Raw genomic sequence first — 13718 nt, forward strand, 5'->3', positions numbered from 1 at the left:
TTATTCCAAATGCTTTAAGTTCATTGGTATATCATTGAATTGCCAATTGATGGTATCAACTACTGAATGCAGCATTCCAATCGATTCCACTGAGCATGAAATAATACAAGTCTAAAAAGAAAATGCATCTAATCTAAATCATGTATTATTGAAGCACTGAGTTAAACACGTGCCAGCAAAGTAATATTGCCAGTAAGATGGCGTTAGGGTAGAATGCTCTACCTGGAGCTCCTCTGCTCCATCTGTTCTTTCTTTTTCTCCTCTCTCCCTTCTCTTAGCCTTGGACACCCCCCCTCCAGCCTCTAACATTGGGCACTACTATCCGTGCACCACTGACCCTATGTGAAGTGTGGTGGCAGCAGCTAGTGGTCAGACCACACGGAGGCCACCTACACTGGTCTTCTGAAAGTGCCTTTGGAGAGAGACTGTGATATTCATCTTTTTAAACTTTGCCTCTTGTTTTCTCACCTATGGTCATACTGTGTATAGCTGTAACATAACTTTTTTTTCTTCACTTCTCCATTCTGTAGCTAAGGATTCTACCTAGATACCATAGTGCCTAAGGCGGCACTGTAAGTGGTGACTTACAAACTTTTCACTGTATTCATTTGTATATGTCACAATAAAGCTAATTAAAATCAATTTCAAAGTAATACAAGAAGCCGCACAAAAACATAAGACAAAGTTGATATAGTACAGTATTTTACATGGCAGACATAGAATTTCCTTGGGATTACAACAGTTTACCAAGAACAATTTTCAGTCAATGATATCAATCATTTTGTGCTGCATTTTTTTTGTTGAATGCCATGATTCCAATCAGTGTATTGCTTTAGGACATTCATCAATCTATTACATAGCAAAAGATGCAATGTAGACAAAGATATGATCTGAAACGTGGCTTCCACATTTATTAAACGGTGGGGACTTTGCCACGTGCTAAAACAAAACTGAACTAACGACAACTAAAAATTCAACAATGGAGATGCAAATATCTCAACATTCACAGCTAGTGGTTATGAAAGGAGATACACTGAGCACCAGCATAAACTGGACCTTGGGGAAGTGCCAATGGACAACATTTCAGCTGTATTTATTGATTGTTATTATGTAAACATCTGGGTGCATTTGTGTCCAGAAAGTTGGTAAATGATGGTCACTTCTGCTCTAAAAAAACAAACCCACATAAAATGGAAAGCGGTAAATTATATATTGTAAATCATAAACGACATCCAGGAATTAAATATGGTCTACCATTTTACATCTCGATGCATTAACACCCACATAGATTTTTTTTCAATGTACAAAGATATACTTTGCCATGCAGAAGTTTATTAAAATGAGACTAACGCATAACACAATTCTACAAATGATGAAAAATTGATTTCCAGTGAACACTTTTACAAAGACTTAAGATTGTACACAAAATATTTGCTTAAGACAGTTGCAGCAGTTGTTTTAATTTATTTTGTATGTCAAAATAAACACAGTTAAGTGTAAGAAGACTAAATTCATAAAGAAACATGGGTATAACTTGGTTTATGGGCAAACTAAAAAAAGGCTAGAAAATGTTGCATTGTGGAAGTTTTATAAAATCAGATTTCTTTTGCAAAAACATTTAACTTAATGTACAAAAAAAATCAAGTCTTAAAAGATGTTTTAACAAGAAATCAAACAGGACTTTGTGTAAACCTGGATTGTGCAAAGATCCTGTTTCATTCACAAAGTACGAAACCAACAGTATTGAAAAGCATTCACTTCTTCTGCTGCATCCTGGCAGCTTTAAATTTTGAAACTTTTTTTGGAAGTTCTTGTGAAGCTTCAAGAAAACTTTCCTCCTCAGAGACTTTCTTTTCAGGAATTGTAGGTAAAACAGGATGAGCAATTGTAGGATATGGCATTAACGTAGGTGAGATAGGTTCTTTTTCCACCACGGTGCCCGAAAATGCCTATTAAAAGCAAGAAATGATATGTTTAATATCCCTACAACTAATAAGATTTTAATGAAGATGTGAAATAGTTATTCCATCTCCCAATAACCTGCAACTTAAGAACCAACTATTAAGATATTATCAGCTTTCATTTTCTGATCATGGATTTTAGCTGACACGAGAAAAGAAATAAACATTCATTTGGAAGCACAGAACTTGAGTACTGTTGAGAAGAGACATTCTGTTGAAGGGCTTGTCTTGTATTTATCAGGACAATTCACAAGCAACACCAAAATAAAAGGAAAATGCCATTTATACTAAGAAGAATGTTTGACGGTTGGGAAGTGGTCTCTGACTCCCAACATGGTGCATTTAAGTGTACAGGAAACTACATTTATTAGTACACAGGGTGCTGTTCTTTTCAGACAGAATGAACATGTACATACTGCACTAGCTTCAATGCAACAAAATAGGTAACAGCCATTCTCTGGTTCACTTATTAAGGTAATGCTTTGACCAGAGTGAACTTGCCTTGTTAAAATGTAAGCAAAACTTGACAGTTAACCATCTGACACTAACTGGTGCTTTCTCCATGGCAATGCATCTACCAGAATGCATTTCTAACCAATCAGTACTTTTCTCTCAACTATGCCCTTTGTATCTCTTACAAGTTGCCTTGATGATGGCCAGATGGAAAGCTTCAACAAAACGTGTTTTCATTCTGGATCGGAAATAATTGTACAGGCAATAAGTAAGAAAGTTTTTGCGAAGATTTGTACCTCGGGTGCTCGTTGTTGAGGTTCTGTTCGCCGAGCTGGAAGTTTTTGTTGCAAACGTTTTGTCCCCTGGCTAGGCGACATCATCAGTGCTTGGGAGCCTCCTGCAAAGCGCTTCTTTGATGTTTCCTCCGGTGTTTATAGTGGTCTGTCCCTGCCGCTTCCGGTTGTCAGTTTCAGCTGTCCGCTGTAGTGGTTGGTATATTGGGTCCAGGTCAATGTGTTTGTTGATGGAGTTTGTGGATGAATGCCGTGCCTCTAGGAATTCCCTGGCTGTTCTCTGTCTGGCTTGCCCTATGATAGTAGTGTTGTCCCAGTCGAATTCATGTTGCTTGCTGTCTGCGTGTGTGACTACTAAGGATAGCTGGTCGTGTCGTTTCGTGGCTAGTTGATGTTCATGTATGCGGATTGTTAGCTGTCTTCCTGTTTGTCCTATATAGTGTTTTGTGCAGTCCTTGCATGGTATTTTGTACACTACATTAGTTTTGCTCATGTTGGGTATCGAGTCCTTTGTTCTGGTGAGTTGTTGTCTGAGCGTGGCTGTTGGTTTGTGTGCCGTTATGAGTCCTTTTGGTCGCAGTAGTCTGGCTGTCAGTTCTGAGATGCTCCTGATGTATGGTAGTGTGGCTAGTCCTTTTGGTTGTGGTATGTCCTCGTTCCGTGGTCTTTCTCTTAGGCATCTGTTGATGAAGTTGAGCGGGTATCCGTTTTTGGCGAATACCTTGTATAGGTGTTCCTCTTCTTCTTTTTGCAGTTCTGGTGTACTGCAGTGTGTTGTGGCCCTTTTGAATAGTGTCCTGATGCAGCTTCGTTTGTGTGTGTTGGGATGGTTACTTTCATAGTTTAGGACTTGGTCTGTGTGTGTGGCTTTCCTGTATACCCTTGTAGTGAATTCTCTGTTCGGTGTTCTCTGTACCATCACGTCTAGGAATGGGAGTTGGCTATCCTTTTCTTCTTCTCTCGTGAATCGGATTCCTGTGAGTGTGGCGTTGATGATCCAGTGTGTTTTTTCTATTTCCGTGTTTTTAATGATTACAAACGTGTCATCGACATATCTGACCCAGAGTTTGGGTTGAATTTGTGGTAGGACTGTTTGTTCTAACCTTTGCATAACTGCCTCTGTTCTGATTCCCGAGATTGGTGATCCCATGGGTGTTCCGTTGATTTGTTCATATATCTGGTTATTGAATGTGAAGTGTGTTGTGAGGCACAAGTCCAGTAGTTTAAGTATGCCGTCTTTGTTGATAGGTTCAGCGTCCTGTTTTCTGTTCTGTATGTCCAGTAGGTTGGCTATTGTTTCTCTGGCTAGGGTTTTGTCAATCGAAGTGAACAGTGCCGTCACGTCGAATGATATCATGGTTTCTTCTTTGTCTATGTGTATATTTCTGATGATGTCCAAGAATTCCTGTGTTGATTGTATAGAGTGTTTGGATCCGCTGACCAGGTGTTTCAGTTTCTGTTGTAGTTCTTTGGCCAGTTTGTATGATGGTGTCCCTGGTAGTGATACTATGGGTCTGAGTGGGAGGTCTGGTTTGTGCACTTTAGGTAATCCATAGAATTTGGGGGTGTTGTTGCTTTCCGGTTTCATTCTTTGTAGGTCGGTTCTGGTTATCTGTCCGTTTTTTTTGTAGATTCCTTAGTGTGTTATTTATCCTATTGGTGAGTTGTGGTGTGGGGTCAAATTCCTTCATTTGGTAGGTGTTGATATCTGCAAGTAGTTGTTGTGCTTTTTGGAAGTAATCAGATTTATCTAGGATGACCGCCATTCTGCCTTTATCTGCTGGTAGTATGATTATGTTCTTAAAACGGACAGATAACCAGAGCCGACCTACAAAGAATGAAACCGGAAAGCAACAACACCCCCAGATTCTATGGATTACCTAAAGTACACAAACCAGACATCCCACTCAGACCCATAGTATCACTACCAGGGACACCATCATACAAACTTGCCAAAGAACTACAACAGAAACTGAAACACCTGGTCAGCGGATCCAAACACTCTATACAATCAACACAGGAATTCTTGGACATCATCAGAAATATACACATAGACAAAGAAGAAACCATGATATCATTCGACGTGACGGCACTGTTCACTTCGATTGACAAAACCCTAGCCAGAGAAACAATAGCCAACCTACTGGACATACAGAACAGAAAACAGGACGCTGAACCTATCAACAAAGACGGCATACTTAAACTACTGGACTTGTGCCTCACAACACAATTCACATTCAATAACCAGATATATGAACAAATCAACGGAACACCCATGGGATCACCAATCTCGGGACTCATAGCAGAGGCAGTTATGCAAAGGTTAGAACAAACAGTCCTACCACAAATTCAACCCAAACTCTGGGTCAGATATGTCGATGACACGTTTGTAATCATTAAAAACACGGAAATAGAAAAAACACACCGGATCATCACCGCCACACTCACAGGAATCCGATTCACGAGAGAAGAAGAAAAGGATAGCCAACTCCCATTCCTAGACGTGATGGTACAGAGAACACCGAACGGAGAATTCACTACAAGGGTATACAGGAAAGCCACACACACAGACCAAGTCCTAAACTATGAAAGTAACCACCCCAACACACACAAACGAAGCTGCATCAGGACACTATTCAATAGGGCCACAACACACTGCAGTACACCAGAACTGCAAAAAGAAGAAGAGGAACACCTATACAAGGTATTCGCCAAAAACGGATACCCGCGCAACTTCATCAACAGATGCCTAAGAGTAAGACCACGGAACAAGGACATACCACAACCAAAAGGACTAGCCACACTACCATACATCAGGAGCATCTCAGAACTGACAGCCAGACTACTGCGACCCCTAGGACTCATAACGGCACACAAACCAACAGCCACGCTCAGACAACAACTCACCAGAACAAAGGACTCGATACCCAACATGAGCAAAACTAATGTAGTGTACAAAATACCATGCAAGGACTGCACAAAACACTATATAGGACAAACAGGAAGACAGCTAACAATCCGCATACATGAACATCAACTAGCCACGAAACGACACGACCAGCTATCCTTAGTAGCCACACACGCAGACAACAAGCAACATGAATTCGACTGGGACAACACTACTATCATAGGGCAAGTCAGACAGAGAACAGCCAGGGAATTCCTAGAGGCATGGCATTCATCCACAAACTCCATCAACAAACCCATCGACCTGGACCCAATATACCAACCACTACAGCGGACAGCTGAAACTGACAACCGGAAGCGGCAGGGACAGACCACTATAAACACCGGAGGAAACATCAAAGAAGCGCTTTGCAGGAGGCTCCCAAGCACTGATGATGTCGCCTAGCCAGGGGATGAAACGTTTGCAACAAAAACTTCCAGCTCGGCGAACAGAACCACAACAATAAGTAAGAAATTATTCAGGTGATCTCTGGGTCTAACCTACCTGCAACCAGAAAAATTACATTTGAGCTGAAGGCAACTGTTTGAAAGTTGTCTATTACAAAAAAAACCACAAAATTTTGGCCTTTCTTTTGTTTGGTAAAACTGTGTTGAAAGAACCAAAAAATATGGTTGACAATGGGTGTAAGATTTCCTACAGTTTTGTATATCATAGCTTCACTGCTTTTCTAAATGGACTTTCCCTGGATGTTGGATAAAGTCCTGGCATTAGCAGGGCAGTTATTATTTAATTTAATTTACTTTAGAATACATAGCTGTTTTGAAGTAAAAACTACACCCAAAATAACTGGGGTGGGTTCCACCACAGGCACTGGGAGAACTACTACTTCAAGTGGCCAGTTGCAGAGATTTGCTTCTCAGCATCGTACAGATTAGGGAAGTCTCATATAGCTGATCAAACGACCAGACAATAAGCACAAATATGATATGGATTGGTCTCAAAACTTTGAGCTACACAGTTTAAACTGAAGGTTACTATCCAAAAAAGAGAGAAAAGAACTACCTAATAGCCACTGTCAAAGTTCATATAAGAATGAGCTACTTGGGTAATAAGCACACACAAGATGTACAGCTTCTTTTCCTCAACTGAGTGTTCACAAGATCATTGCCATGCCTTAATCTTGCATGCATGCATTTCTAAGCTTGTCAACAATGATCAAATAGGATCAAAGGTAGCGACAGAACAGAAACAGGCCAATAAGCCCATTATATCAATAATGTGAAAGATACCGAATCCACCTACAGCAGCATTTCAGGCACAGAATTCCAAATCCCAACAATATTTTGTCCAATTTGATTTAAATCTTCTGTCAACTCTTGTTCTTTTACTTAAAAACGTTCAATAAGTATCTCTGGTTACTAATTTGAAGAAGAGACAACAGATTCTTTTATTTACTTTATCAAACAGCTTCATAATTTTGAAAGTCTTGTAAAATCCCCCTCAACTTTCCCTGCTGTAAGGAAAATCTGAGTTTTTTTTTTAACCCCTTAACTACCATCCCTTGTACAATTCTATTACGCCGTTTCTGCACCTCCTAAGATCTCAACATCCTTCCAAATATAGTACTCAGACATTGATAATAGGCTATCAATTATAAACCCAAAGATTCCAAATGGTTTCATAACTGCCTGCTTGAACTGGCTTTGAAATATTTTACTTATTCAAGACAATCTTTGCAATGAACTAGCACGTGGTGTACACCCTTTGCAAAAAAAAATTCATGATTGTATGAATTGAGTTGCAAGCAAAGGTTAAAGAAGTTTTTTTGTTTTCTTCACTCTTTCATGGAGTGTGATCCAGTGTTTGTTGCCTATCTCCAATTATCCCAAAACTAATGTGTATACTTTGCTTCTTCAGAAGGAACAGTCAACTATATATGGAGGATTTGGAGTTGAATACAGGCCGATAAGGATGGCAGATGTCTTTTCCTGAAGGTCAACAGTAAACCAGATACATTTTACAACAAGTGATGATAGTTTCATTGTCACTATTACATGCTATTCTCAGTTGTTCATTTGAATTAAAATACAACTGGCTGCCATAATGGAATATGAACTCTTACTCCACCAGCATTAGCCTGGGCTGTGTATCACTAGTTCAATGACGTTAGCACTACCATACCATACCTCCATGAATAAGCTGCTACTTCAAGAAATTTGAAATAAACCGAAATGCAAAATAAGCATGACCTCTTACCTCAAAGGAACTTGGCCAAGGGAGAGGTTTACTAGAAATGTTTTCTTCCTCCAAAATGCTGCATTCACTAGCATCACTGTGTACTGCTTCTTCATGACTTAGAGATCGTAAGGTACACCGTCTGTCCTCAAATTCTGTCGTGCTACTCTCACTTGTGTCACTGCATACACTGTTCTCTCGACTACGTGACTTCAAAATGGATTTGCGAGGAACGTATTCTCCGTTTACAACATCAACAAAAAGTCTGCAACAAATAGAAAAATATAACAACCAAGCTTAGGATGATATATCAAGTGGCATTCTAAATTCAGAAAAATTAGGCTAAAGTGAGAACTTGGCAAGTACCTGTAAATATCTGCAGGAGTTTTGATATTTGGCAGCTCTGGAGTGGTGTTCCCATTGCCAGTGCTATTTTTCCTTTTTCGCTTGGCCTCTTCCTTCTTTTCACTGAATTTTAAGGTTGTGTTCTTGCCAGTGTTTATTCTTACCTGAAAATATGCAAAATCAAAGATGCAAGAGAAATTATAGTAAAAAACCTCAATGAAATATAAATATTTTCACATGCAAGTACAAATGAACAATTAATGTTTTGATTTTTTAAATTTAAACACTGAACATCTGAAAACATTATGCTGATAATTGCAACAGCAAACTGTATACAGCTTTTTCACTGTCTTAAAAACAATAAAGTTAGAACAATTCTCAAAGTAGTAAATCATTTAATTATTTAACTAGCTGCTATTTAGTAACTGGTCACAGACCAAAATTGCAAACAGTTTTTAAACTGGCTTTATCTCAGGATAAGCACAGCTTGTAGACCTCATCATATTTTCAAGGTTTCTGTTCTCTTTTCTGGCTGATAAGTTAAAGTCACAATACTTAAACTGTACAGAAACTAGGAAGTAATAGCCTACAAATTTAGGAAATGCATACAGATATAGATTAAGAGCACACCAAGCATTGGTGAAATTCGTACAACCTTTGAACTTTTGTTTCAGACTGTGCTCATGCTTTTGACAAAAGAAACAGCATCACATCAGGGTCTGTAGTTTTAATAAGTGACTTAAGTGTCAACTATTTTAAAATTAGAAATAAAGTGCAGTTTATATCCAAGGAGGAGTTTGGAAAGTTTATAGGAAACAGGAAAATATGACTGCATGAGATAATTCTGCTGCAAAGCTAATCTTCTGCAGAATCCCAACTGACGTAAAGGTACTGTTTGGTGAAAATGCTAGTATTTCTTTCCAATCAACTAAATAAATATTATCAATTCAAGAATCAACATTCTAAGCTTCCAATTTGTTGCTCTTTGAAAGGAAGGAGAAGCACTCACTACTGAACCGACCATTTACCAACCATCCAAGAAAGGTCCAAATATTCATAATGCTTTTATTAAAGCACAGTTGGATCCAGTAACTATGAGTTCATGGGGAATTGCAGCATTCCAGTGATTATTTAAATAATAACCACTGTACCATATTAAAGAATATACAAATTCCACAAAACCAATGTGTAATGCTGCATATTTTCCCTTGAAAATAAACCATTCTTATACAAAAATCTTGGATCGTGATATCTTACCTTTAAAAAAGGTATGTAAAGTTGCTACTCAAGCAACAATTAAACAATTTAAAAAAGCTTGGTTCTTGTGCTGCAACATCTTCAATAATAAGGAAAAAATTATCTCCAAAAAAACTGAAAACGATTTATGCTTTTGAGACCAACTGTCGTGTTAAACTCTTGGAGATATTGTACAGGAAGTTCATTTTCAACTCGGTACAATTATGGTGCTGAACAACAAGTTTTCATGGAGTAAATTATGACAAACAACACCACACAAAATAGGAGTCCATTTGATATCTGCTATATTGCATAATTATTTCAAATTACTGTCCTTATTAATAGCATGAAAATGAGAATTATATTAATATTTAATGAGACCTTAAGAGTTGAAAGTCATAGGAATTAGTCTGGTCTCATCTGGGTTTTCTGAATGGTCTAACAGAAAGGCTTTTTAAAAAAACAAAATACTAACTCTCTTTGGTTCCACTGTATGTAGGAAGTGTATGGTTGGGACATTGTCATCATCTCTGGTAACTTCCTCGTCATCATCTCTGGTAACTTCCTCAGCAGCATCATCTTGACTGTGCTTATGGTCCAGACCATTAATATGGGTAATAGTTGGACTCAATTCTGACGCTTCTTCAGAATCATCATTTTCATGACCATTCTTCCAATCAGGCTTCTCACCAATGTTGAGCTTTATGTTTTTGTCTTTCTCTTCTTCAGAGGAACTACTTTCTTCAGTATTTCCATCAGCTGAGTCAGACATTCTGATGTAAAAATAATCACAGATTACAAGAGTCAAGAGCTGACTTGTTCAATTGAGTTAATTTATTCAAAGCTTTTGATATCGTATTGCAGTTAGCTAATAGGAACATGCGCCGAGAATTACAACACACAAACAGGAAACTGGTACCTGCAAGGATTTCCTAATGTACCAATAATCTACTTTATTTACAGATTAGATTAGATTATTTTACAGTGTGGAAACAGGCCCTTCGGCCCAACATGTCCACACTGACCCGCTGAAGTGCAACCCACCCAGACCCATTCCCATAACACTATGGGCGATTTAGCATGGCCAATTCACTTGCATATTTTTGGACTGTGGGAGGAAATCCACGCAGACACAGGGAGAATGTGCAAACTCCACACAGTCAGTTGCCCGAGGCGGGAATTGAACCCGGGTCTCTGGCGCTGTGAGGCAGCAGTGCTAACCACTGTGCCACCGTGCTGCCCACTTCTTGATAAAATAAAGAACAATACTCTTTGGCCCTCCAAGCCTGCGCTGTCACATTTTGCCCTTCCACACTAAAATTCTCTCATAACATTCCACTGCATCCATGCCACTCACCACCTTTTAAACTTCTATTCGCTCACCTCTCAACCTTCTGCATTCCAGTGAAAACAAACCCAGTCTATTCAACCTTCTTTTGTAGCTAAAATCCCCCATGTGTCTTTTTTTACTACCTTCTCTATCTGCACTGCCATCTTCAATGATCTGTGGACTAGCACATCCAAATCTTTCTGCATATCAATGCTCCTAAGGGTTCTACATTCACTGTATAATTTCCACCTGTACTTGACCTTCCAAAATGCATCTCCTCACATTTGTCTGGATTAAATTCCATCTGCCATTTTTATGCTCATGCTTCCAACTGATCTATATCTTGCTGTGTCCTCTGACAGCTCTCCTCACTATCTGCAACTCCACCAACCTTTGTATTGTCCACAAATGTACGCATTAGACCAGTGCCTACAAGTGTGGTTGACTTCACCTAACTCTTCTGGCACCAACTCATTTATGTAGATCATGAATAGTTGAGGTCCCAGCACTGATCCTTGTGGAACATCACTAATTACGACCTTCCATTCCAAAAAGCATCCTTTCAATTACCCTCTGTATCCATCTTGCCAGCTCATCCCTGATGCAATGTGGCTACAGCTTTTGTACCAGTCTGCCATGAGGAACTTTGTCAAAGGCTTTATTGAAGTCCACGTTGACATCAAACGTTTTTCATCACCTCAAAAAGCAATCAAATTAGTGAGGCATGAAACTATGCTCTCTATCGCTACTCAGTCCATTGTTTTCTAAATGTATATAGATCTTGCCCGAGAATCTTCTTCAATAATTTCCCTACCACCATGACACACTCAGACCTGTAATTTTCAGGATTATCCCTGCTACCCTACTTAAACAATGGGACAACATTGGCTATTCTCCAGTCCGCAGGGACCTCCAATCAAAGAGGATCCACAAATGTCTGCCAGTGCTACAGCAATTCATTCTCTTGCCTCCCTCAATATTCTGAGAGGGATCCCATCAGCACCCAGGGACTAATCTACCTTAATTCTTTTTAAGGCAGACAGCAACTCTTCCTTTTTAATAGCAACTTAGCTTGGAAACTCAACTCTCCCTTCCCTGAGATGATCCTCCTCCAATTCCTTCTCTTTGGTGAATACTGACAAGGTATTAGTTTAGGACCTCATCTACTTGTTCTGGCTCCACACATAGATTCCCTGCTTTGTCCTTACTGGGCCAACCCTTTCCCTAGCTACCCTCTTGCTTTATGTGTAAAAAGTCTTGGGATTTGCCTTATTTCTGTTTGCTGATGACTTCTCATGAACCATTTAAGTCATTCTAATTCCTAGCTTAAGTTCTTTCCTACTTTCGTTACATACTTGAAGGATTTCATCAGTTCCCATCCTCCTGGACCTCATGCATGCTTCCTTTTTCTGACCAAAGTTCACATAATTTGCTATACGTACCCTTCATTCATGCAGCAACGTGCTGCTCCTGAACTCCTATCAACTGACATTTGAAATACTCCCACATTTCTAATGTAGATTTACTTTCGGACAGCTGCCTAAATAAAAATTCTCCAGTTCCTGCCGAATACTGTTGTAGTACACCTACACCAGAGAACTGCTTTCATCCCTACCCACAATTATCTTAAAAATCATGGTACTATGGTCACTCCTCCTGAAGTGCTACCCCACAGAAACTTCACTCATCAAGCTGGACTCATTTTCCAAAAACAAGTCCAGTATAATCCCTTCCCTGATTGGACTGTTTAAATTTTGTGTCAAGAATCCTTCCTGAATGTTCCTTACAGATTCTGTTTCATCCAAGTCCCTAGCAGATAGTAAGTCCCAGTCAATATAGGGAAAGTTAAAATAATTCATCACAATAACCGTAGTGTTTTTACATCTTTCCAAAATCTGTCTACATATTCTCTCTTCTATTTCCCACTGGCTGTTGGGAGGCCTAGAGTAAATCCCACCACTCCGCCCCTCCCCATTGTGATTTCACCATTCCTCTTCCTGATCCTCCATCTCAAAGCAAATTATACAGTATGAAACATTATAACTAAATGAACCATTGTCACTTTAAAGCAAAAAGTGGCAAGAACATCTCATATTTGAATCAGCCTCAAGTATACACAGCTAAGGCTCCCTGAACTCCAGCAGTGACCCAGATGGCCAGTTAGTCATTATGCCAGTGCAGATAGAAGTTGTGCATGGGAACCTTGCAGAATCCCCATCACAGCAGATCCTGAAGAAATTGGTCAGGAAACTGAACTTTCCACAACACCTGAAATCCTTTGATATTCTCATATTAAATTCCTGATGTCAGATGACTTGAAGTGTATAAGGTACTAGGGAGTATTGCTGAACAGAGACCTTGGAGTGCAGGTTCATAGCTCCTTGAAAGTGGAGTCGCAGGTAGTTAGGATAATGAAGGCGGCGTTTGGTATGCTTTCCTTTATTGGTCAGAGTATTAAGTGCAGGAGTTGGGAGGTCATGTTGCGGCTGTGCAGGACATCGGTTACGCCACTGTTGGAATATTGCGTGCAATTCTGGTCTCCTTCCTATCGGGAAGATGCTGTGAAACATGAAAGGTTTCAGAAAAGATTTATGAGGATGTTGCCAGGGTTGGAGATCTGAGCTACAGGGAGAGGTTGAACATGTTGGGGCTGTTTTCCCTGGAACGTCGTAGACTGAGGAGTGACCTTACAGAGGTTTACAAAATTATGAGGGGCATGGATAGGATAAATAGGCAAAGTCTTTTCCCTGGGGTCGGGGAGTCCAGAACTAGAGGGCATAGGTTTAGGGTGAGAGGGGAAAGATATAAAAGAGACCTAAGGGGCAACTTTTTCACGCAGAGGGTGGTACGTGTATGGAATGACTTGCCAGAGGATGTGGTGGAGGTTGGTACAATTGCAACATTTAAGAGGTATTTGGATGGGTATATGAATAGGAAGGGTTTGGAGGGATATGGGC

At 39.7% G+C, this 13718-nt stretch overlaps 1 protein-coding gene across 4 annotated transcripts in view; it reads right to left on the reverse strand.

The window, feature by feature from the left end:
* Positions 1–1193: 1193 nt before the first annotated feature.
* uri1 (URI1 prefoldin like chaperone) overlaps positions 1194–13718 on the reverse strand; it is a 44028-nt gene continuing 31503 nt past the window's right edge. For all 4 annotated transcript variants that reach the window (XM_043706864.2, XM_043706863.2, XM_087995863.1 and 1 more), the window contains 4 exons: positions 9907–10204; positions 8217–8359; positions 7872–8115; positions 1194–1949 (listed from right to left, as the gene is read on the reverse strand). In XM_043706864.2, coding sequence (XP_043562799.1) covers positions 1755–1949; positions 7872–8115; positions 8217–8359; positions 9907–10204 — 880 coding nt within the window. In that variant the 3' untranslated portion in view covers positions 1194–1754. The remainder of the gene's footprint in view (positions 1950–7871; positions 8116–8216; positions 8360–9906; positions 10205–13718) is intronic.

This window comes from Chiloscyllium plagiosum, unplaced genomic scaffold (assembly GCF_037043375.1).
Source record: "Chiloscyllium plagiosum isolate Xiang-an unplaced genomic scaffold, Cpla_swu_hap1 HiC_scaffold_17, whole genome shotgun sequence".
Lineage (NCBI taxonomy): Eukaryota > Metazoa > Chordata > Chondrichthyes > Orectolobiformes > Hemiscylliidae > Chiloscyllium > Chiloscyllium plagiosum.